Source organism: Schistocerca gregaria, chromosome 9 (assembly GCF_023897955.1).
Source record: "Schistocerca gregaria isolate iqSchGreg1 chromosome 9, iqSchGreg1.2, whole genome shotgun sequence".
NCBI lineage: Eukaryota > Metazoa > Arthropoda > Insecta > Orthoptera > Acrididae > Schistocerca > Schistocerca gregaria.
Genome location: NC_064928.1, coordinates 174,141,369 through 174,168,150, shown reverse-complemented (window position 1 = coordinate 174,168,150; position 26,782 = coordinate 174,141,369). Strand labels below are relative to the sequence as shown.

The window sequence follows — 26,782 nt, the reverse complement described above, 5'->3', positions numbered from 1 at the left end:
GAAGGTTAAGAATTACGGAAGAAGAAGGGCGGAGCGTGCAGAGGGCAGGGGGAGGGCGGCGCACCTCCTCGGCGAGCGCGCGCTCCTTGGCGGCGAGCAGCTCGCGCTCCGCGGGGCTGACCACGGGGCTGACGTTGGGCAGCAGCAGCGGCAGCGGCGGGCCGTCCTCGGGGCGCCGCCTCCGCCGCCTCCCGCCGTCGCCGTCGCCGCCCCCGCCGGACGAGCGCCGCGACGCCGGCCGGCTGCCGTCGCCGCACGCCGCCGCCCCCAGCATCGACCCGTCCACCTGCCGGCACACGACACTGCTCCTTCACTGTTTCTTACCGGTCTTCCTCACTCCGCCAGCTACGATATCGGCTCTCTGCACATTCCTGGAAGTCTTGCTTCCAAATTACAAGATCCCTTAGTATCAGAATACACCACCTGACAAAAAAAGTGAGGCACCGAGATCTCAGATTTACGAGCCCATTTATGAGTACGATATTGCCCTCCCTCTGGCCTGGTTATATGCGCTGACTCGGTTGGCAGGGGTGTCCTCCTGAGGTAAGCTGCCCCCGACTGCTGTAACTGGTCCTCAGTATCCTCGACATTGGCACTGGGACGGAGTTGACGGCCGAGTTGATCCTACGCACGTTCCATCGTGGACAGATTGGGGATATTGTTGATACGGTAGTACAACATCACGCAGGCAGTTCGTAGTGACACGAGCCACGTATGGACGAACACTGTCCTGTCGGGTAATGGCGCCACAGTAGTGTCACGTGGAACGTAACAAGTGAGGACTCAGGATGTGCGTGACGTACCGTTGTGACGTCACTACCAGCCGTGATCCGAAATACTACCCTATGGCTCCCCACACTATGGCGCCAGCCTTGCTCGCTGCCATACTCGTCCACAACGGTCGCCTGGGGCAGTGCAGAACCACGATTCATCTCTCCAGTCCACTGCCGCGGCAACACTCCAAAAGTAGCCGTTTTGGTTGTGCTGTTACGGCGGTATGGAACGGTAATCCCTTAGTCCGGCTGCTGCCAGCCTCCGACCAGTGGCGCAGGATGGCAGAATTGTTGCAGGGAGTGCACTACTTGTTCTCGGATGGCAGGCACAGTGGGGTTTAGGATGTGCTTGGTGTACAACACCGCGATCCTTCCCAGTGGCCGACCGGAACATTGACGTACAGTACGCCCGCCCTCACGTCCCTGTACAATCGTGTGTCGAGCCACCGCCATTTCCGAATGCCCCACAAATCTGGAGGTTGCTCGATCAGGCCGGCCGGTCAAATGGAGACGCACAGTGAGGCTCCTGTCAAATTTTGTCATTTGCTGATACATTGTCTCAGATGAGTACACGGTATCTCCGTCTTCTTCACAGTGATCAGTCGACATCTGATCCTATTTACGTCCTTTATATATTCCACCAGGTATGGTAACAACTGTAAACATGAAGAGTATTGTAGCAGTCTGGTAACTGATCTGCCTGTCACAGGCACTTGTTACTTTAACCTCTCATATACTCATCAGTGTTGTGTGCGACTTCGAACATTCATTTGACATCCGACCGTGTCTGCTGGTAGCTTTACTTTTTTTTTTTATCAGGCAGTGTGTATGTTGTATCCGTGGGATCAAATGCCATAGCTTGGAAGTACCTCGACGGGAATTCATTTTACTTAAGAGTTGACGGCCTACCGCAGCTGGTAGCATATTTACACGTCATTTTTTCGTGTCTCTCCTGCGACGTCAGTCAAAAGTGGAGCGTACACTTCCCCGATAGCAAATGAATCTGCTACCAAGGAAAGAGACGCACCTGCAACAGGTGTATACTACTGTCAACTAAAAGACCAAACGATTCATGCAGAGCGCCAAAAACAAATGCAGCGAGTTAGTCAGGCCACGGTCTCCAACTGTCAACTGGAGCAGCTCCAGGTATCAACAAGTTCTACAGGTGGATTCTATGCAAACTACACCATTAATGATCACGTTCAACAGGCAGTCGTAAATTGGATATTTTATGACCGTTAACGAACGCCAGAATATAGTAAGAATTTGCAAAGAATTGATGACTGGTGCAGGCTCTCGCAGTTGACCCTGAACATAAATAAATGTAACATATTGCGCATACATAGTAAAAGAAATCCATTACTGTACAGCTACACTGTTGATGACAAACTGGTGGAGACGGCGTTTGCCGTAAAATATCTAGGCCTAACTATTCAGAGCAACCTTTAGTGCAATGAGCACATAAAACAGTTAGTGGGAAAAGCAGACCGGTTTTCCCACAGTCCATGTTTCACTACCATAAAATAGTCCAAACGTACGTTCTTAGAAATTTCGCCCTCAAATTAAGCCACTGTAAATGTGAATTTCTGGTACATTAATAAACGTTGTAACCGCCACAATGCTGAATGCAAGAATGCGACCGTGCATGCATTGTGTTGTACAGGCGCCGGTTGTGACTTTGTGGAATGGAGTTTCATGCCTCTTGCACTTGGTCGGACAGTACAGGCACCGTAATTTCTGCTTGTGTGTGACGCAATTGTCGTCCGATGACGTCCCATATGTGCTCGATTGGAGACAGATCTGGTGACCGCGCAGGCCAAGACAACATATTGATACTATATAGAGCATTTTGTGTTACAACAGCGGTAGGTAGGCGAGCGTTTCCTGTTGGAAAAAAAAAACCCGTCGAATCCTGTTCATGATTGGCAGCGCAACAGGTCCAACCACCAGACTGACGTACAAAGATGCAGTCAGAGGGCCTGGTGTAACCATGAGAGTGCTCCTGCGGTCATACGAAATCGCACCGCCGACCATGAGTCCAGGTGTAGGCACAGTTTGGTTGCAGGCCCTCAACTCGCCTCCTCCTAACAGACACAACGCCACTGAGACAGAACCAGCTTTCATCAAAACGCACAGCAGACCTCAACCGTGCCCTCCAATTAGCTTTCGCTCGACAGCACTGAAATCGCAAACGGCTGTGGTTTGGGTCGGTGGAATACACGCTACTGGACGTCTGGCTCCGAGCTGTCCTTCAAGTAACCGATCTGTAACAATTTGTCGCGTCACAGTGGTGCCACCTGCTGCTCAAATTGGTGCTGCAGATGCAGTACGATGCGCCAGACCCATACGCCGATCACGATGGTCTTCCACCTCGGTAGGGCCACGTGACCGTCCAGAGTCCGGTCTTCTTGCGACCGTGCATTCTACGTGAGCACCTCTGCCAGCAGTCATGTACGGCGGTTGTATTCCTGCCAAGTCTTCCTGCAGTATCGGAGAAGGAACATTCAGTTTTTGCAGCCCTATTGCACGGCCTCGTTCAAACTCAGTGAGGTACTGATAATGGCGTCTTTGTTGCCTTAAAGGCATTCTTGACTAACATCTGTTTACCACGGCCAATCTCAAACTACGCTCACGCTCGCTACATTGTTCATTTAAAGCAAACCTCGATTTGTATCCTCACAGTGGCACAGCTGGCGCGAATCTTATGCGACTGGCCCGAATTTTGTGTAAACATCATCTTTCAGATGTGGAAACACTCGTGGACGTGAGGTAGCGTTCTCGCTTCCCACGCCCGGGTTTCCGGGTTCGATTCCCGGCGGGGTCAGTAACTTTCTCTGCCTCGTGATGGCTGGGTGTTGTATGATGTCCTTAGGTTAGTCAGGTTTAAGTAGTTCTAAGTTCTAGGGGACTGATGACCATAGATGTTAAGTCCCATAGTGCTCAGAGCCATTTGAACCATTTTTTTTGCGGAAACACGTTACCAACTATCATTAGTGACGCACCACTCACGCTTGGTGTTGTGATCTTTTCCGTTAGTGTATATTTCTCGATAACGTTTTACAGGAAAGTTATCAGACTAATTTCGAATACTTCCGACACGAACACTGATTACAAACAATTTTTTAAAAATCTGGATATCGATTAATGTTTTTCGAACAGGTAGCAGCTAGTCTTAAGAATGTGCTTTGAAATGCCAGTTAGCTCTATGTAGCAGAGTCTTGAGGTCGTGGTTTCTCCAGGGTACAGCTGCTATGTGTGTCCCGAAGATCAGGCTACTAAAAGAAAGGTCTGACCTAACACCTTCCACAAGACTTCCACGTTCAGCTGCTTGCTGGATAGTGGAACGAACAAATGAATTAACGTAAAACATGGATTAATAGATGATAAGAAGCAATTCATTAGTTTTAACTACCTATCTAACTTACTAAAAGAAGTGCTTAAAAACCGTTCGTAACATATTTTTCCACTGACGACACCTTTACCGAGACTTCAGCACAACGCTACTAAACAAATCCTACTGAACACACTGCATTTTTGAAAGGTTTTTGTTGCGGTTTATCAATCAAAACTACATTTTTTCGTAATACACAAGTATAAATACAAAAACCACCACATACGGTGTGCCAGCTGCGCAAGAGAATCAGCATGGCAACTGCTCTGTTTGCTTCTGTAAGCCATTACAGCACAGGACCCGTGACCTCACGGGAAAATCGCTGCTTTGTCTCTCAGAGTCATAAACATCGCATATTGAATACCGCTAGATGCCACGCAAGGCAAGTTTTAAATTTAATTTTAAATCATTCCACCTGGACAATTCCTTCTGTTCCACTGACGAATTTCTGCTTAAAATTTTTTCGTGTAGTCGCATGAGTAGGAATAAAATGAAAACATGTTCATTAATGAGAATACTAACCATGATTACATATCCTATAAATCGACTCGTTCGACATCATTTCGATAAAAGAACCGTCCAAATGAACTACGGACTATGTAACTACACTCCTGGATATGGAAAAAAGAACACATTGACACTGGTGTGTCAGACCCACCATACTTGCTCCGGACACTGCGAGAGGGCTGTACAAGCAATGATCACACGCACGGCACAGCGGACACACCAGGAACCGCGGTGTTGGCCGTCAAATGGCGCTAGCTGCGCAGCATTTGTGCACCGCCGCCGTCAGTGTCAGCCAGTTTGCCGTGCCATACGGAGCTCCATCGCAGTCTTTAACACTGGTAGCATGCCGCGACAGCGTGGACGTGAACCGTATGTGCAGTTGACGGACTTTGAGCTAGGGCGTATAGTGGGCATGCGGGAGGCCGGGTGGACGTACCGCCGAATTGCTCAACACGTGGGGCGTGAGGTCTCCACAGTACATCGATGTTGTCGCCAGTGGTCGGCGGAAGGTGCACGTGCCCGTCGACCTGGGACCGGACCGCAGCGACGCACGGATGCACGCCAAGACCGTAGGATCCTACGCAGTGCCGTAGGGGACCGCACCGCCACTTCCCAGCAAATTAGCGACACTGTTGCTCCTGGGGTATCGGCGAGGACCATTCGCAACCGTCTCCATGAAGCTGGGCTACGGTCCCGCACACCGTTAGGCCGTCTTCCGCTCACGCCCCAACATCGTGCAGCCCGCCTCCAGTGGTGTCGCGACAGGCGTGAATGGAGGGACGAATGGAGACGTGTCGTCTTCAGCGACGAGAGTCGCTTCTGCCTTGGTGCCAATGATGGTCGTATGCGTGTTTGGCGCCGTGCAGGTGAGCGATACAATCAGGACTGCATACGACCGAGGCACACAGGGCCAACACCCGGCATCATGGTGTGGGGAGCGATCTCGTACACTGGCCGTACACCTCTGGTGATCGTCGAGGGGACACTGAATAGTGCACGGTACATCCAAACCGTCATCGAACCCATCGTTCTACCATTCCTAGACCGGCAAGGGAACTTGCTGTTCCAACAGGACAACGCATTGAGCATGTTTGGAACTGGATGAAGCGTCATCTCACGCGGTCTGCACGTCCAGCACGAACGCTGGTCCAACTGAGGCGCCAGGTGGAAATGGCATGGCAAGCCGTTCCACAGGACTACATCCAGCATCTCTACGATCGTCTCCATGGGACAATAGCAGCCTGCATTGCTGCGAAAGGTGGATATACACTGTACTAGTGCCGACATTGTGCATGCTCTGTTGCCTGTGTCTATGTGCCTGTGGTTTTGTCAGTGTGATAATGTGATATATCTGACCCCAGGAATGTGTCAATAAAGTTTCCCCTTCCTGGGACAATAAATTCACGGTGTTCTTATTTCAATTTCCAGGAGTGTAACTACACGCGTACCGTCTAAGAGGCCAGGCCACACGGCAACAGGCTTCCGCGGCTGTTGTCACTCTCAATAAAAATCATCTGGGCTGTTGACCGCGTTGTCAATATACACTCAAGAGCGAAATAAACTGGTACACCTGCCTAATGTCGTGTACGGTCCCCGAGAGCATGCAGAAGCGCAGCAACACGACACGGTACGGATTCGACTACTGTGTCAAGTAATGCTGGAGGGAACTGACTCCATGAATCCTGTAGGCCTGTCACTAAATCCAAAGGATTACAAGCGGGTGGAGATCTCTTCTGAACAGTACTTTGCAAGCCATCCCAGATATGCTCAATAATGCCGGCCGCTTCAGTCTGAAAGCGCCCGACTGCTACGGTCGTAAGTTCGAGTCCTGCCTCGGGCATGGATGTGTGTGATGTCCTTAGGTTAGTTAAGTTTACGTAGTTCTAAGTTCTAGGGGACTGATGACCTGAGATGTTAAGTCCCATAGTGCTCAGAGCCATTTGAACCAAATATGGTCAATAATGTTCATGTCTGGGGGATTTAATGGTGATCGTAAGTGTTTAAACTGAGAAGAGTGTTCCTGGTGCCACTCTGCAGCAATTCAGGACGTGGGGTGTCGCATTGTCCTGCTGGAATTGCCCAAGTCCGTTGGAGTGCACAATGGACATGCATGGATGCAGGTGATCAGATGGGATGCTTACGAAAGTCTCACCTGTCGGGGTCGTAGCTAAACGTATTATCACTCCAACTATACACACCCTACACCATTACAGAGCCTCCACCAGCTTGAAAAGTCCCCTACTGACATGCAGGGTCCATGGATTCATGAGGTAGTCTCCGTAATCGTATACTTCCATCCTCTCGATACAATCTGAAAGGAGACTCTTCCGACCAGGCCACATGTTTCCACTCCTCAACAGTCCAATGTCGGTGTCGACGGGCGCAGCCGAGGCGTAAAGCTTTGTGTCGTGCAGTGATCTAGGGTACACGAGTGGGCCTCTGGCTGCGAAAGTCCACTTGTTGATGGCCCAGCACTGAAGTCTGCAAAAATTTGCGGAAGGGTTGCACATCTATCACGTTGAACGATTCTTTTCAGTCATCGTTGGTGCCGTTCGTGCGGGATCTTTTTCCGGCCGCAACGATGTCGGAGATTTGATGTTTTACCGGATTGCTGATATTCACAGTACACTCGTGAAATGGTCGTACTTCATCGCTACCTCGGTAATGCTGTGTCCCATCGCTCGTGCGCCGGCCGACTATAACACAACGTTCAAACTCACTTAAATCTTGATAACCTGCCATTGTAGCAGCAGTAACTGATCTAACAGTTGCTCCTGACACTTGCTGTCTTATATAGGCGTTGCCGATAGCAGCGCCGTATTGTGCCTGTTTACATATCTCTGTATTCGAATACGCATGCCTACACGTTTGTTTGGCGCTTCAGTGTATAAAACTGTCAGACGTTTCGGCCTTACTTAAGGCTTTGTGCTGAGCTAACTGCAGTGTACTGATTCTTATCTCACCTTCTTGTTGCTAGTTTGTATCTGTATACATTGTTATAAAAACAGGGCTGCTCGCTTTTCACAATTTTTATAACAAGGCAACATATCAAAGAAATGGAGATTTTAGAAATAAACATTGTATGTATTTGTATTGTATGTTAACCGGGAACCTAGAAACGACGGAGAGGCTCCGTCCCCGCCGCAGCCGCAGTGGTTCACAACTCCACGACGACTACCGCAGTCCACTTCACCCCTCCGCCACCCCACACCGAACCCAGGGTTATTGTGCGGTCCGGTCCCCGGTGGACCCCCGAGGGAACGTCTCACACCCCTATGCTTGCGTGGTAATGGTGGTGTACGCGTACGTGGAGAACTTGTTTGCGCAGCAATCGCCGACATAGTGTAACTGAGGCGGAATAAGGGGAACCACCCCGCATTCACCGAGGCAGATGGAAAACCACCTAAAAAGCGTCCACGGACTGGCCGGTTCACCGGACCTCGCCACAAATCCGCCGGGAGGATTCGTGCCGGGGACCAGGCGCTCCTTCCCACTCCGGAAGCCGTGCGTTAGACTGCACGGCCAACGACGCGGGCTGAAATAAACATTACTCGTTTTTCTTAAGAAACCAAAACTTTTACCACTGATGTTATGACGAATTGAAATGCCTTTTTTTATCGAGTTACTAGTACAAATAAAAGGAATACCTGAAAATAGCGGTTGCTTAAAACCAGAAGAGCGGCTGACCTGTGCGATGGCCTCCTTGGCGCTGGGCGGCAGCTCGTCCAGCTCGATGCTGGGCTGCGCCAGCAGCGGCTTGGAGCCGCAGAAGGACGTCTCGAGCAGCATCTTGTGCGGCGACGGCGACCGCCCGCCCCCCGACGACGCCACCGACAGGTGCGACGCCGCGCTAGACGCCCCCGACGCCGCCGAACCTGCGGCAGAGACACAGGGAGGTTGAAGCGGTATTGAATTGCATATTTCATGACAGGTGGATTGGTCGTCGAAGCGCCATACCGCGGCCCGGACGTTCACCGGATCTGACGTTCCCAAATTTCTTTCTGTTGGGAAAGTTGAAGGATATTTGCTATTGTGATCCACCGACAACGCCTGAAAACATGCGTCAGCGCATTTTCAATGTATGTGCGAACATTACGGAAGGCGAACTACTCGCAGTTGAGAGGGCTGTCGTTACACGTATTGCCAAATGCATTGAGGTTGACGGACATCATTTTGAGCATTTATTGCATTAATGTGGTATTTACAGGTAATCACGCTGTAACAGCATGCGTTCTCAGAAATGATAAGTTCACAAAGGTACATGTATCACATTGGAACAACCGAAATAAAATGTTCAAACGTACCTACGTTCTGTATTTTAATTTAAAAAACCTACCTGTTACCAACTGTTCGTCTAAAATTGTGAGCCATATGTTTGACCATTACAGCGGCATTATCACAAAGCGAAAAAATTCGTCCAACTAAAACATTCATATTTCTTTATGTACTACAAGAGTATGTAATAAAAAGGGGGGTTCCTGTTTAAAAAAAAACACAGTTGATATCCGTTTGACCTATGGCAGCGCCATCTAGCGGGCTGACCATAGCGCCATCTGGTTTCCCCCTTGAAGCTAGACAAGTTTCTTCTTAGTACTGTCTTCGTTTGACGCTTATTTCGTGAGATCAATGGACCACCCTGTATAAAAAACGAACAGTTTACTCTTAAAATTTCAATGTTTGACAATGCTATCTGTCATCGGGCCACAATTGTTCGAGATTGGTTTGAAGAACATTCTGGACAAAGTGAGACCTGAGTTTCTCCTGGCATATACAAATTTCAATATCTTCCGGGTTGTTAATCCAGGTAACATTTTCAGCGACTGCCGATATTTCGCCGGGAGAATACCCCGCCATTTTCAAGGCAAACTGCAAAGGACAGGCGATGTACATGCAAATTTAATACAGGAAAGATAACACACACACTCAACAACTAGCACCACCAAAGATGACCAAAGTCAGAGCTATCGATAGTGAGGCTACGCACTCACAGGTGAGATAGCATTGACTCTGTCCGTCTGTGTTTTGACTAGGGAGAGAGCGGGATTCCAAACAGAGTTTAAACAAAAACCTCCATCCCTATTAACGAGGTTGCTCGCTAATTTAATATCAACTGCCTGCTTAATAACTGTCCCATTAGCTGGACGTGCATGCCAATATCTCGGTGTTATTATATAACATGGGGTGACCAGTATCCAAGCAATGTTCGGCGATAGCAGATCTATTTGGGTGCTGTAATCGTGTGTGCCGTTTATGCTCAGTACATCGGTCCTCCACGGTCCTGATAGTTTGACCAATGTACAGGGTGTCCAGAAAAGGACTCCCTGATTTCAAAATTAAATATCTCGAAAACAAAGATCGATAGAGGAATGCAGTAAACGGTATGTTTATTATGTAAGCTGTAAGAAGTTTATACAGCAGTTTGAAAAGCTGCTAACAAATGGCGCCATACGTAATGCCTAGTATAAATTATGATCTGAAGCCCAGAGCGATCAGTTCCACTATTGAAACGTGAAAGGAGGTTAGCGTACCGAAGGAAGAGATTAAAACCATGTACTCCATTGAACAAGGTGTTTTTCTGGTGCTAGAGTTCCACAGGTTAGAAGAGAGTCCTGCGGCAACAAGGCGAAGTTTTCAAGAACGATTTGATGTTCCAAAAGGACCCGATGCGAAAACCATTCGTACGCTCTTTGTAAAATTTCAACGAACAGGCAACGAGCGTAACTGATGATCTAGTGGGGCATGTTGGCCGCAAGAAAACCGCAGTTACGCCTGAAAATATCGCCACAGTTTCTGGAATTACTCAGCGGAATCCAATATCATCCGTGCGTAGAATTGCATATGATACTGGATTGAAGCGTTCCTGCACGCAGAATATATTGAGAAAGAGCCTACACATGTTTCCATTCAAAATTCAGACCCACCAGGCCATACCCGTACGAGCTGTGCAACAAAGGGTTGTCTTTGCTAATCAGATGCTCAGAATGATTGATACTGAAGGATTTGATGTTGGCTGCATCTGGTTCACAGATGAAGCACACTTCCACCTGAATGGATACGCGAATAAGCAGAACTGGCGACTTTGAGGTTCCGAAAAGCCATATTGATGTGAAGCGAAACACCTGTATTCTCCTAAAGTTACTGTGTGGGCTGCAGTATGCAGCAGAGGCATTATTGGCCCTGTTTTCATTCGAGAAACGGTCACTGGTGCACATTACGTTGCAATTTTGGAACAATTTGTCGCCACAGAGCAAGCGTTAGAGGATCGACCAGGTACTAATGGTTTATGCAAGATGGAGCCTGACCACATCGGTGTATCGCTTTCTTGAGGAATACTTCGGGAATCGAGTCATTGCTTTGCAATATCCCAATTTTTTTGGTGCAGGTATGGATTGGCCTCCATATTCGAGTGATTTTACTCCCTGTGACTTTTTTTTGTGGGGCACAGTGAAAGACATGGTCTACCCGAAGCATCCCGCCACGCTGGACGAGCTTGAAACGGCGATCTCTGTGGCATGTGAATCCATTTCGGTTGAGACACTACGAAATGTGATGGCGAATTTCATTCTTCGTTTGTGCCACCTCTGTAGTGCCAATGGTGCACATTTTGAAAACATTGTGATGTGATTGTTTGCAAAGATTGTTTTCATACGATTATTTCACATATATATGCTGATATGAGCTGTACGAGCTGTACAGCTCACAGCGCCATCTGTTAGCAGCTTTTGTAACTATTATTTTAAACTGCTGTATAAACTTCTTACAGCTTTCACAATAAACATACCGTTTTCTGCATTCCTCTATCGATCTTTGTTTTCGAGATATTTAATTTTGAAATCAGGGAGCCCTTTTCTGGACACCCTGTATGTCATGTCGCAGCTACAAGGAATGCGATATACACCCGCCTGAGTCAGACCAACATCATCCTTAACAGAACTCAAAGAACTCTAATAATTTTAGATGGAGGTGGAAAACACATTTCCCATGGTATATTCGTAAAACACGACCGATCTTGTTGGAAGTGTTTCCTACGTAAGGCGGAAAGGCGGTAGATTTAGGTGTCGACTCAGAATTATCATCAGTCACCCGATGTACAGTTGGTCGATAGCGCAACGCGCGTTCAATCTGTCTATCACTCGTGTTCCTCTGTCTGATTCGTTGTGGTTAATTGAGACTAGGTTTGGTGCTGAATTAAATAATCTCTGTCGGCATGTGTTGACATGGAGAGAGACCAAATCGAAACTCACTAAAATTATCAGTCACATTGTTTACTTCTACGGGGAGGAAATGTATCGGTGTTTACGTAAGTTGGATAAACTTCGTAGCTGTCGAGTTAGACTGCAATGTGCTTTGTCGTTTTCATTGAGGTGTCGTGATGAAAATCGTGTCCCAACCTTTGCCAAGATTGTGCACCATATTAATTCTCCTGCCGCCAGTCGCATCAAGCAATGTGCTGGTTTGGCTCTTGTTCGTGAAAGGATGCATTGGAGTCGACGCCTTTGAAACCCGCCTGTTTCTTTAGATATGTTGTTTGGACTCATGGTAGGGAGAGTATGATTGCCTTTCTAGAATATCTGAACTCGATCCACCCGAACATTCGTTTTACGATGGTGGTGGAAGAGGATGGTTGCCTTTCCTTTCTTGACGTGTAGGTTAGGTTCAAATGGCTCTGAGCACTATGGGACTTAAAATCTGTGGTCATTAGTCCCCTAGAACATAGAAATACTTAAACCTAACTCACCTAAGGACATCACACACATCCATGCCCGAGGCAGGACTCGAACCTGCGAACGTAGCAGTCGCGCGGTTCCGGACTCAGCGCCTAGAACCGCGAGACCACCGCGGCCGGCATGTAGGTTAGGAGGAAGAATGATGAATCATTGGGACGTGCAGTCTACAGGAAACGTACTCACACCGACTTGTACTTACAGGCTAATAGTTGTCACCATCCGGCTCAGCGTTAAGGGGTACTTCGTACCTTGGTACACAGAGCACATGTCGTTTGCGACGCTGAGACTTTGCCAGCTGAGCTGTCCCATCTTGAAGTTACGTTTCGTCAAAATGGTTATAGTGATAGACAGATCGAACGCGCGTTGCGCTATCGACCAAATGTACATCGGGTGTTTGATGATAATTCTGAGTCGACACCTAAGTCTACTGCCTTTTCGCCTTACGTAGGAAACACTTTCAACAAGATCGGTCGTGTTTTACGGATATACGATCTAAAATTAGAGTGTTTTGAGTTCTGTTAAGGATGATTTTGGTCTGCCTCAGGTGGGTGTATACCGCATTCCTTGTAGCTGCGGTATGACATACATTGGTCAAACTATCAGGACCGTGGAGGACCGATGTACTGAGCATAAACGGCACACACGATTACAGCACCCAAATAGATCTGCTATCGCCGAACATTGTTTGGATACTGGTCACCCCATGTTATATAATAACACCGAGATATTGGCATGCACGTACAGCTCTTGGTACAGTGTTATAAGGGAGGCTGTTGAAATTAAATTAGCGAGCAACCTCGTTAACAGGGATGGAGGTTTCTGTTTAAACTCTGTTTGGAATCCCGCTCTCTCCCTAGTCAAAAAACGGAGGGACAGAGTCAATGCTATCTCACCTGTGAGTTCGTAGCCTCACTATCGATAGCTCTGACTTTGGTCATCTTTGGTGGCGCTAGTTGTTGTGTGTGTGTGTGTTATCTTTCCTGTATTAGTCTGTGAACCTGTCCTTTACAGTTTGCCTTGAAAATGGCGGGGTGTTCTCCCACCGAAATATCGGAAGTCGCTGAAAGTGTTACCTGGCTTAATTCCCGGAAGTTATTTGGAATATTCTGGACAATTTTCGCACACAGATCGCCCAACATGAATCTCATCGCTGATTTATGGGACATAATCGACAGGTCATTTCGTGCATTAAATCCTGCACTGGCAACGCTTTCGCAGTTATGGACAGCTATAGAGGCAGCGTGGCTCAGTATTTCTTCAGGGGACTTCCATCGACTTATTGAGTCCGTGCAACGTCGAGTAACTGCGCTACGTTCGGAAAAAGGAGGCCTGGCACAATATTAGCAGGTATTTCATGATTTTTGTAACCTCAGTGTATAACACATGGTTATAATTAGAGCACAGCTATTCGAATAGATCCATTGTGGGCTGTAACAATCGTAAGACAGCTAAAGTTGTTAGATATTCAAATGCATTAATTCGGACCCGATTTACGCTGAAAAACATTAGTTCCAATTTTGGCCACCACGTGAAAATCTGGCGCTGTACATAATTTAGTCGACGTCTCCGGTGATCATATTGAAAACTTCTGCAAACGGAGGTTAAAAATAACATCGACATTATACCTTTCTCACTTTTTTGACCTTTACTTCCCACGTCCCATTCCTAATCCATTACATATGAAAATATTTCTGTACGTCTCTCCTGCATTTACAGCGCCAGATATGCACATGGTGGCCAAAACTGGAACTAATTTTTTCACCGTAAATACGTTTTGCATTAACACATTATAATATCCAATTATTTTCACTACCATACGATAATTACTGAGTTGCTACACTTTCATTATAACCACCCAATATACAAACCGATGTTATATATAGGTAGATAGTCATATGTTAATATGGATATCTTTTCACATATTATTTCAGTTCATCCAGTGTCAGGGGCTACCACTAGAGTTTACTCGCGACTCACAAAAAGTAAAGAGCTTATTTATGGATTACTTCCCGATGTGCGTCTTTTCAGCGATGCATTCGGCTCTAAGTGCAAGTACGGATGCCAATGCGCAACCACATTGAATATCGCAGGTGGAGTAGCTGTTGGAACGAGAGGATATTCAGCGAATTGACAGGTCGGTCTGTTGGCGCGACTTAAATCCCATGTAGGAGGCGTTGTGGAGACGTATTCAGGTGCACTAGCGTCCACCCAGCAGTTGCCAGCCCTGCTGCTGGAGGAATGGAACGCCCTGCCACAAGAACTTCTTTTCAACCTTGTGGGGAGCACGACAGCCTGCAGAGCATGCACTACAGTCTGTGGTGATTACACACCAATGGAGAGCCATGTCTCGCATTTGTTATTATCCAGGGATCATTAAAATCACCATGACTTCAGCGTCAGTATTGACTTTGCATCAAAGCGTCATTTCGGTTTGTCTCATTGCGTGTTTCTTTCAGCTGTCTTCTGTACTGAACTGTACTACGCTGTTTCAGTTCGTCCTATGTATGGACCATGTTTCATCGAGCTACGATACTTGGCAGTGACTTAATATGCGAAAGTTAATTTAATTCTTAACACGTGAAGCGACCCAGTGGACGCACTTGACAACGCGAATAAGACTCACATTGCCTTTCATACTTTTAAAGTACACTCATGCTCATAAATGAAGGATAATGCTGACATATGGTGAAACAACACTCTGGTGGGCGGTTTGCGGGTTTAAATCACCTCAGGGTATGACCATGCGCTGCATTTGACCTGCGGTCATCACACGTTGGCGCTGGCAACATTCCACATAAGCAGAAGTGTGTTGGTGCATGTCAGAGTACGGTGCAGCGAGTAAGTGTGCAGACATTTTCGGATGTGCTAATGGCGATTGTGTGTTGAAAATGGCTCAAAGAACACATATTGATGACGTTATGAGGGGTAGAATAATAGGGCGCCTGGAGGCTGGTCAAATACAGCACATAGTAGCACGGGCCCTCCGGGTGCCAGAAAGTGTGATCTCAAGATTATGGCAACGATTCCAACAGACAAGAAACTTGTCCAGAGGCTACAGAACGGGATGTCCACAGTGTAAAACACCACAAGAAGACCGATATCTCACCATCAGAGCTCACAGACGGACACAGAGTACTGCAGGTAGCTTTGATCGGGACCTTACCGCAGTCACTCGAACAACTGTCTCCAGGCACCGAGTCTACAGACGACTGAGCAGATATGGTTTATTCGCCCGAGACCTGCAAGGTGCATTCCACTGACCCCTGGTCACAGGAGAACCCGTAAAGCCTGGTGCCAAGAACGCAGTACAAGGTATTGGAACAGTGGTCCCCGGTTATGTTCACGGATGTGTCCAGGTATAGTCTGAACAGTGATTCTCGCTGGGTTTTCATCTGACGTGAACCAGGAACCAGATACCAACCCCTTAATGTCCTTGAAAGGGGCCTGTATGGAGGTCGTGCTTTGAAGGTGTGGGGTGGGATTGTGATTGGTGCATGTACACCCCTGCATGTCTTTGACAGAGGAACTGTAACAGGTCAGGTGAATCGGGACGTCATTTTGCACCAGTATGTCCGCCTTTTCAGGGGTGCAGTGGGATCCCACCTTAGAAGATGAACAACTATATTTTAATTTTTATAGATCTTCAAGGCGATGACCAGTACAAAGGTTCCTTTGTACAAAGGATGACACCGTAAACGCAAGGATGTCTCTGCTGGGAGGGAGTTGGTGGTTAGGACCGGCCAAGTAGGTAACATCTGTAGACTTCGCTCAGAACACGCTCGTAAAAGTGACCGATTCTTTTTAAGAACATCCATTAAGGAGACCGTGATTAGAATAGAAAAGTCGCTCGTAGCTGCCACGAATCTGTACAGCAACGTCATCTAACACTCGGGCACTTTCCGATAATATTTTATACAGGCAATAGATTTATCGACGTACTGAAACGATGACCTGCGCAAGTGCTAATACGTCACTGACAGAGAATTTTGCTGCACGATCAAATTAATACTCCAGTAATTACCGTTTTCTTTTAAAACTGAGCGCTAAATGTCTTTATCGAAATTCGATAGGTCGTGGAAGAAGGAACTCATCGACATAACAGCCATCTGCGTGAATATTTCGGAAGCAAAGGCTGCCATGTGAGTGCTGTTTTCCACAGTACACTGCGGGTATAAATTGTAACTGACGCAGTATAATGCTTCATGTGCTTTTTGTTAGTTTTGAACGTAGATGTTCGCTATGAGAATTTTTCCCTCATGTGAGTAGATTATTGTAAAATACGAGTAAATAGTACTGTAATTGAATCCTCTCTGCTATTATTCCTGTAGCTGGTTACACCCTGTCACTCTCTGATTAGTGTTACTGGGGCCATCAGCCATACTTACGTACGAGAGCCATAGTCTTTTTAACAATTCCGTTCTACAGGAAAGTGTAAATGGCTGGATTATGGGACATGCTTCCATTTGATTCACCTCTCCCCCACCCATTTTACATGTTTAAATACTTAAAATACCTGTAGATCATAATTTGTTTTTATATAGTCTCCCATGTAACAAAACGCTTTTATATTTGACATAACCTCTCAGGAACCGTACAGCTTTCATTCAGCGAACCCTCACAGGATTTCTTATTCACCATTACATAGAGGACTTTTGCCATGGCCAGTAACGTCGCGAGATTTGTCCCCGATAGAACACATGCGGCACCAGTTAACACGTCAGCCCCGCCCCAGTGCCAGTGATATCGATGTATCTCAATACCGTGATTACATTTTCAGCAGGACAATACTCGTCCACACGGCACGTGTCTCTATGGACTACCTGCGTGGTGCTGAAATACTATCTTGTTCAGCAGGAACCCGGGATATATGCGCTATAGTACTACACGCATGGCACCAGTTTGTTAGTGAACTCACTCTCAACAAACATCAACAATGTCAAACACAGCAATACTATCAATAGCAATGCACTCTTCAACACGAGTCGTGCTGATATAACTTTGCATTACATAAAACGATTCCCATGTATTTGGACAAGATGATATTTGAAGCGTACTCGCGTGCAACTGACTGCGAGAAAGCAGCATTATCGTTGACGCTCTCTCTATTCTCGGACCTAAGGGAGCTTTGGTTCTGCTAACTATTGTGAAAAGATATAGTCTAGCTTCTGATCTGAGTATGCACGAATGTATTACGACTTAAGAGTGAAGGCATTGTAACGAGACCGCTATCTTTAATTGAAAGGCATTTTCTGATTTTGTGCAAGAATAGTAAGTCAATAAACCAATTTCTCGGCATCATAAACGAGATGTGTATTGTATAAATTATTCTCCATCTTATGGTTTCACATTTCCAAATATTTGTGCACGCCTACGAGACATTTCTGTGGACTGTGGAAGCTAGAGCTTGCAAACTCTATACGGCCACTATTTTAAAGACTCTTAAACAATTCCACTTCGACGAACAGGCTTTCAAAGAAATGAGAGTCGGACTGTAATTAACGTAGAATAAGATTCCTACAGATTCATTACGCAGAGTCTAACTGAACAGAAACGTCGTCTAGTGAGATCTGTTTGGTTATTTATTCATTTCAAAGACCTAAACTCTTTTCTTAGAGAGACTGAGAAACGAAGAACTAATTCCTTAAATCAGCAATAATAATAATAATAATAATAATAATAAAATCAAAGCAGTAATGAAATGAATAATAATAATAAAAGCAGTTCATCGAGGTTAATTTTTCTCTCGGAAAGGAAATTTTTAACACAGATCTCCATACAATATCTGTGTTCAGTGTGAAATAATGACTCCTCTCATGAATCATGATATTTCAGTATAAATATAACAATTTATCTTTCACGCGAGAGGGAGTTACACTGGTTTCGGTTCACGAAACCACCATCACTGTAAGGAAAGCTGGACAGCATACATATCAGTACAATGGCATTTAACTACAAATTTGCCTCTAGTCACGTGGCATTGTACTGATACGTATGCTGTCCAGCTTTCCTTACAGTGATGGTGGTTTCGTGAACCGAAGCCGGTAGAGGAATAGAGTTGTGTTGGCTAGCATTTTTTCAAGTATTCAAGTACTTGACAGTTGTAGACTGTTGTTTTAAGAAAAGTATGAAGAGATACAATTGCGGGCCAGCTTGCCTAAGGAGAGGACAGAACGGCTTTGTTACAGCCTTCCCAACCAAGTCAGAGCAAGCGTCCAGCCTACAGGGACTGGCAAGTGGGCTCATACTGCCAATGTGATTTAATTTTGTAATCGCTGAAATGACATCACATATCCTCTAAACCCGTGATGTTTCATTTCGTTTCCGCCTGTAGTTGTGTCATTCTCTTTCTTTGTGAGGAAGCGTAATTTCCATCTGCTGGTAGCGACCAAGATTTTAGAGGGGTATCCCCGCGTTGTAAGACATATTCTGGAATTGGAACTTTCCTCCTGAATGTTCCGAGCTGGGACTCCCTCTGGGCCATTACCTCCTCGCCTGGTGTTGAGTGCAGAGTCCTTGGCTGCCCAATGCGTCATTACTCGTATTCGCACAGTTCATGTATGGTGTACAACGATTATAGCAAGTCATTGCAATGCGACAGAAATAAAGGGTCTGTAACTATTTCGGTTTCAAGGGACACTGTACATGAAAGATCCAGACAGATGTAAACTGTGTGGCGCGTCGGGACACGAACTCGGCACCACTCATTTATAAGGTAATTCGCTTAGAGGCTGAGCTTCCGCGAAGATTCAAGTTGGGAAAGACATACAGATAGAACTGAAGCTGTGTGGATGTGTAGCAAGAGTATTACAATGTCGACAAAACACTGTCGAGATTTTTTCTGAAATGATATCTGTAAAGCTAGAATTAACACATACGGGTCTACTGCTGTGGGCTTCAGTCCGTAGACCGGTTTGATGCAGCTCTCTGCGCTACTCTAATGTGTGCAAAACTCTTCATCTCTCACTAACTGTTGCGACCGACATCCATTTGAATGTGATTACTGTATTCGGAGGGAAGTCTTCCTCTACAGTTTTTACTCCTCATGCTTCCTTCCTTTATCAAACAGACGATTCCTTGATGCCTTAGGATGTGTACTGTCAATCGATCCTTCTTTTTATCAACTTGTGCACAAATTTGCTTTCTTCACAATTTGGGTCAGTATCCCCAAATTAGTTACCCGATCCACCCATCTAATCTTTAGCATTCTTTCGTAGCACCACATTTCAAAAATTCACTTCTTGCCTGAAATGCTTATCATCCACGTTTCAATTTCCATACAGAACTACACAACAGACAAATACCTTCAGAAAAGATTTCCTATCACTTACATTAGTTTTGAATGTACTTTTTCTGTGATCTTTGTCTTGCTATTCCCAGCTGCGTTTTATATCGTCTCTAATCACCAATCATTATTTATCTTGTAACTCAAATAGCAAAACTAGTCTACTGCTTCTAGAGTCTACTTTTAGTGTCTAATTTCCTCAGAACTGCTTGATTTAATCCACTATACACCACTAGCGTTGTTGCAATTCGGTAGATGCATATAAGTCTTAAAGTGCGTATAGGCTATACAGGGTGGTCGGAAATTCCCGTTACAAACTTCTAGGACTTGTAGAGGGGAGTGAGTGCGTAATAGTTTGAATAGGAACACATGTCCGGAAACGTACCGTTTTCGTGCTACAGCCGCCTGAAACCATGTTTGCTAGGAATGTTTGCAACGCAGTAGTCATAGTGAAAGGTGCTTACGTCAGATCGACTGATGTGATTTGACAACCTATCCTACTTCACTGATTTGGCTGAGCCTCGTTCAAGCGTCTGTCTGTGTTTCAGCAACACGGCTGAGTACAAGTTTGCATAACACACCGACATGATCTTCCTGAATGGCGAAGCTCACCGCAATGGAAGAACTGCTCGTCGCCTCTATCAAGATAGTTCTCCACAACTTCAGACTACATCGCGTACCCTTTTCGCTACAATCACGCAGCGGTTTCGAGAAAGGATATCTTCCAGCGGCGCTCCAGGGAGGCCCCACACGCCCGAACTGGAAGAGGCATTAGTGCATCATGTTGATGAGAACCCGTCAACAAGTACACGAGCAGTCTCATTGTCTATTAACGAGTGGAAATGTAAAACAAGTGATTCACTGGATCACGCCCAGTCAACTACATGTAAAAATGGTCGCATTACCAACACGTTCTCAAATGGTTGTAGCACGGAAATGGTACGTTTCTGAACGTGGGTTACTATTCAAAATGTTATGTACTCACTCCCCACTACAAGTCCTAGAAGTTTGTACTGGGAATTTCCGACCACCCTCCACATTCTACAATTATTGGCTTTATTATGTTGAACCCATGAAGTGCTGCAACGACAGGAGTGGTAAGAGGTAATGTACTCTTCGTTGGACGCATCTGAAGGAACAGAATAATAATTAGAGTCGTTCAATTGGTTTTCACATTTTTGATTACGGACGTATCACTGACGAAATAATTTCCTTTACCTTTGTTGGCCCACATCAATATTTGCAGGGTACTGAAGAGTAAGTTTTACAGCGGTCCACAGAAACATATGACTATGTTTCAATGAAACGCTAATGATGCTTTCGCAGAGCTACCCGTTTTTCTTGAAGTTATGTGTAGATGTTACACCATTCGCTATTAAACTTTTTCACTATCAACTTTTGATTTCGTTTCGACAGAGGCACTTCATTAGTTCGCTGTCTTGCATCACATCTATTCGTGAAAATTCTTGAGGAAGTGTAAAATACTTAGTAACGACAAGCAACTCTTTTGATCGATTTGTGGCTCGGTTTTGGATACGAGTTGAGTGAACTTTTGCCAGCTAGTTCTCTTCTGACTAAAAGCCGATTTCTTTGTTTCAGATACGTTTACTAGACTGTCGCATAATGAAGAGAGTGTAAAAAGTTTCCAAAAACTGTGTCTTCTATTTGTACGAGTGGCGGTATTGCTCAAAACAGGAAGACGCTGTACTGGCCGAGATATGCGCCTACCTGTCCTCTCATTTCCGTCTGCCTGTCAGGTAGTAAGTACACATTATAGGCAGTGTTGCGTGTGGGTACGACGCATCCTGACAGATCCTCAGCCCTTTTTTGCAGTGAATCGCCCACTATTTCGAATACACCTTGCTCCATTCGCTTTGAATCAGATGCATTGGTCACACGCTCCTTTAATGTTTGCGCATTGTCGATGGCTGTGCATACGAGTACACTACTCCCTTTAAACGTCCTAATATCCAGAAGGTCCACGGATTCAGGTCCGATGAGCCGGGAGGCCACGCTTCTGGACCTCGTCTAGCAATCAACTGGCCAAGAAATGTCGCGTGAGGTACCGCCGCAAGCTCCATCGATAACAGGCTGCAAGCCCGTCGCGCTTAAACCAGTCTTTCTGCCCAATAGCGCCGCCGATTCTTCGCGCAGAAAGCGGCGATAGGTAGCACCTGTTAATCTGTTCCATAGACTGTGTGGCCCTATTAGGCTGTCTGGAGCAGTTCCTGGCTTTCAGGTGAAGCGGAAAGAGATAACGCACATTTTGGAAACGTTGTCAAAGTCCCGTAAATTACGTATGGAAAAATATAAATGCTTGCCAAACGTTTAGCACACATTAATCGCCTCTGAGAAAAATATCGCTTCTGTAAATATATCAATGAAACTGAAATTTTAAACAGTATATAAAATTGACTGTATTATGCCAACTTTCCTCCTGGGGTAGGTAATATGACGCACCATGGGTAGTAGAGATCAGTCATGATTGTACTTCTGGAACTTGTTAGTTAACTAAAAAGATGAGTCTAGCAGACTGGATCGTTTATTAAATTACAAGTTAAGAGAAACAATGAAGGAGTTAGACAAGGTCTAACTGCCATAAACACGTGTGATAATTGATACAAAAGTAAAAACTGAATGAAACTGTTCGTAGGTAGATAACGAACAAAGAAATTGCAAGATAGAAAGTATTATTTTACTTTTGTATAACTGTAATTTTTTCTGCTTTTTCTTCTAATTTCTTCCACAAATCGCCCATACGTTGCTCTAAACTGAACAATCTACATCCATTCACCGTTTGCACGTTGCACATTGTAACCAGTCACCTTTCCATTGTGTTTCAGAGTGAAGTTCCGGACATTCTACACATTCATCTTCATCGAATTCCTCTGAGTCAGCACAGCGTTGGCCGCATTTCTCAAATCATCTACACTTCAAGAAATTCGGATCGTTATCCGTATACAGGTATTGGGTATGATATATTTAACCAGCAGGCACAACGGAGGTGATATACACACATCAAAACAAGTTTTGCATCACGTCGGTTCCAAGAGTTCCAGAACATGTATAGAAAATTGGAATAGAGATCAACAAAAACATTATTTCCGCCCTTTTTATTGCTCACGAAAACCACACATTGCATGTTGGACCACCATATAGTGAGACCTTCAGGGGTGGTGATCCAGATTTCTGTATACAGTAGCACGTCCTCTTGCATTGATGAATGCCGGTATTCGTCGTGGCATGCTATCCACAAGTTTATAAAGGCGTGTTGGTCCAGATTGTCCCACTCTTCAACGGCGATTCGGCGTACATCCCTCAGAGTGGTTGGTGGGTCACGTCGTCCATAAATAACCCTTTTCAATCTATCCCAGGCATGTTCGATAGGGTTCATGTCTGGAGAACATGCTGGACACTCTAGTCGAGCGAGTTCGTTATCCAGAAGGAAGTCATGTACACGATGGGGGCTCGACATGTCGTCCATGAAGACGAATGCTCACTAGCATGCTGCCGATATGCTTGCACTATCGGCCGGAGGATGGCATTCACGTATCGTACAGCCGTTACGGCGCCTTCCATGAGCACCAGCTGCGTACGTCAGTCCCACATAATGCCATCCCGAAACAGCAGGGAACTTCCACCTTGCTGCACTCGCTGGACAGTGTACCTAAGGCGTTCAGCATGACTGGGTTCCCTCCAAACACGTCTCCGACGATTGTGTGGTTGAAGGCATATGCGACACTCATCGGTGAAGAGAACGTGGACGGCCGCTGTGACCGAGCGGTTCTAGGCGCTTCAGTCCGGATCCGCGATGGTGCTACGGTCGCAGGTTCGCATCCTGCCTCGAACATGGTTGTGTGTGATGTCCTTAGGTTAGTTAGGCTTAAGTAGTTGTAAGTCTATGCAACTGATAACCTCAGATGTTAAGTCCCATAGTGCTTAGAGCCATTTGAACTACAGACAACAAGAGCAGTGTACCACCTTCCTGGTGGAATGACTGGAACTGATCGGGAGTCGGACATCTTGCAACTATAGGCGCTGCCCATGCATGGTTGTTTACATCTTTCGGCGAGTTTAGTGTGATCTATGAACAGTCAAAGCGACTGTGTCTGTGATACAGTATCCACAGTCAACGTCTATCTTCAGGAGTTCTGGGAACCGACCTGATGCAAAGCTTTTTTTTTTTTTAATATGTGTAGACCAAATGTACTACACTGTAGGCGCGAAAAGCCCGCACCATAAGGTTGAAACCAATTTTATGTTTGCGTATTCTCTCCTGCTACTTCGATGCGTCCACTGCCCTAAAGAAGCAGTGAAGAAGACGCGCCTTGCCTTTCCGCTGTAAGGATTTCTGACTAAGAATTAACACTCGCCACGCCATTATCATTAATCTGTCTGTCGCTTGCATTATTCGGTTTTTCACTAATTCCTTTGTGTGCTCATTATATAACTAGACCGCACTATCTTCGCAAAATTTAAGACACTACGCACGGCCAGTCGGTGGCAAAAAATTCGCTCCGAAAACTTGATCACAGTTTCTATAGAACTTACAGCGCGCCCGTCCTTTAGAACCAGTAACGAATAGATTGGCACTACCACATACAACGGAAGGTGTTTATTGTCACTTTGTCGCCGTAAGGCTGCTTGCTTTACTCTGCACTAACACTGAAGCAATCGCCATGTATCATTTCTACAACTGCTCGAGAAGTTGCATCTGCTCATACGTGCGTATTGTGGTAATTTACTACGCTACAGTAAGACAATCTGCACCATCGAATATTATACATAACTCGTCACAAGTTAAGAGGGCCATCTCTCGACAGATATAGGTTTCTGCAGGTTTAAGTATAGGAACTTTTATTCTAGTTTTGGTCAATACTACCTCCTGCAAGAATACGCGACATTTTCTTTTAAAGAGCCTATAATCAGGAGTTGTTCGTATCTCGACTACATGTTTGTTTTCATAACGAAAATGGGGACTTTCCGACCTAAATACACTAGTGGCCATTAAAATTGCTACACCATGAAGAAATGCAGATGATAAACGGGTATTCATTGGACAAATACATTATACTAGAACTGACATGTGATAACATTTTCACGCAATTAGGGTGCATAGCTCCTGAGAAATCAGTACCCAGAACAACCAGCTCTGGCCGTAATAACGTCCTTGATACGCCTGGGCATTGAGTCAAACAGAGCTTGTATGGCGTGTACAGGTACAGCTGCCTTGCAGCTTCAACACGATACAACATTTCATCAAGAGAAGTGACTGGCGTATTGTGACGAGCCAGTTGCTCGGCCACCATTCACCATACGTTTTCAATTGCTGATAGATCTAGAGAATGTGCTGGCCAGGGCAGCAGTCGAACATTTTGTGTATCCAGAAAGGCCCGTACAGGACCTGCAACACGCGGTCGTGCGTTATCCTGCTGTAATGTAGGATTTCGAAGAGATCGAATGACCGGTAGAGTCACCGGTCGTAACACACCTGAAATGTAACGTCCACCGTTCAAAGTGCCGTCATTGCGAACAAGAGGTGACCGAGACGTATAACCAATGCCACCCCATATCATCACGCCGGGTGATACGCCAGTATGGCGATGACGAATACCCGCTTCCAATGTGCATTTACCGGGATGTCGCCAAACACAGATGCGACCATCAAGATGCTGTAAACAGAACCTGGATCCATCCGAAAAAATGCCATTCGTGCACCCAGGTTCGTCGTTGAGTACACCATCGCAAGCGCTCTTGTCTGTGCTGCAGCATCAAGGGTAACCGCAGCCATGGTCCCCCAACTGACAATCCATGCTGCTGCAAACGTCGTCGAACTGATCGTACAACTGGTTGTTGTATTGCAAACGTTCCCATTGGTTGACTCAGGGATCGAGACGTGGCTGCACGTTCCGTTACAGCCATGCGGATAAGATGACTGTCATCTCGACTGCTAGTGACACGAGACCGTTGGGATCCAGCACGGCGTTCCGTATTACCCTCGTGAGCCCACCAATTCCATATAATAGTCATGGGATCTCGAACAACGCGAGTAGCAATGTCGCGATACGATAAACCGCAATCGCGATAGGCTACAATCCGACCTTTATCAAAGTCGGAAACGTGAGCCGGCCGGGTACCCGAGCGGTTCTAGGCGCTACAGTCTGGACCCGCGTGACCGCTACGGTCGCAGGTTTGAATCCTGCCTCGGGCATGGATGTGTGTGATGTCCTTAGGTTAGTTAGGTGTAAGTAGTTCTAAGCTCTAGGGGACTGATGACCTCAGAAGTAAAGTCCCATAGTGCTCATAGCTATTTGAACCATTTTTTCGGAAACGTGATTGTACGCATTTCCCCTTCTTACACGAGGCATCACAACAACGTTTCACCAGGCAACGCCGGTCAACCAACTGCTGTATGTGTATGAGACATCGGTTGGAAACTTTTCTTATGTCAGCACGTTGTAGTTGCCACCACCGGCGCCTACCTTGTGTGAATGCTCTGAAAAGCTAATCATTTGCATATCACAGCATCTTCTTCCTGTCGGTTAAATTTCGCGTCTGTAGCACGTCATCTTCAGGGTGTAGCAGTTTTAATAGCCAGTAGTGTATTACACATAACTCGTCACAAGTTAATCGGGTCATCTCTGTACAGGTATTAGTTTCTGGAAGTATAATTATAGGAACTTTTTTTGTAGTTTTGGCCAATAATACCTCCTGCCGGAATACGTGACACTCTTTTTAAGAACCTATAATTGGGATTTTTACGTATCTCTATGAGATGTTTGTTTTCAAAACGAAAATGTGGACATTCTGACCTAAATAGAAATAGCCATAGGTCGTGCCTGGCTGGGCCAGTCGGTAAGAAAATTTCGGGTTTGAGACAGTTTTGACTAGCGCGTAGGAATGGAAACAGCGTCTAGTGCGCGGCCGACTGAATGGTTCCCTCGGGATATCTTTGCCTCGTCCGACAGGAAACGCTGAACAGCCAACTGCCCGGACGGCGGCGTGCGTCATCTCACCTTGCAGCTGTCGGCGACGCAGACCTAGGTCTGAGCGCGGTGGCCTAGGCTGCCGCGCCTACGAGGCGCGGCTTCCGCCGTGGACT

General features: G+C 46.1%; 1 protein-coding gene across 1 annotated transcript in view; it reads right to left on the bottom strand.

The window, feature by feature from the left end:
* LOC126291478 (protein PRRC2A-like) overlaps nt 1–26,782 on the bottom strand; it is a 209,031-nt gene that overhangs the window by 148,592 nt on the left and 33,657 nt on the right. Inside the window, exons 4-6 of the mRNA XM_049984988.1 lie at nt 8,359–8,546; nt 245–286; nt 17–166 (exon numbers count right to left, since the gene is read on the bottom strand). Coding sequence (XP_049840945.1) covers nt 17–166; nt 245–286; nt 8,359–8,546 — 380 coding nt within the window. The remainder of the gene's footprint in view (nt 1–16; nt 167–244; nt 287–8,358; nt 8,547–26,782) is intronic.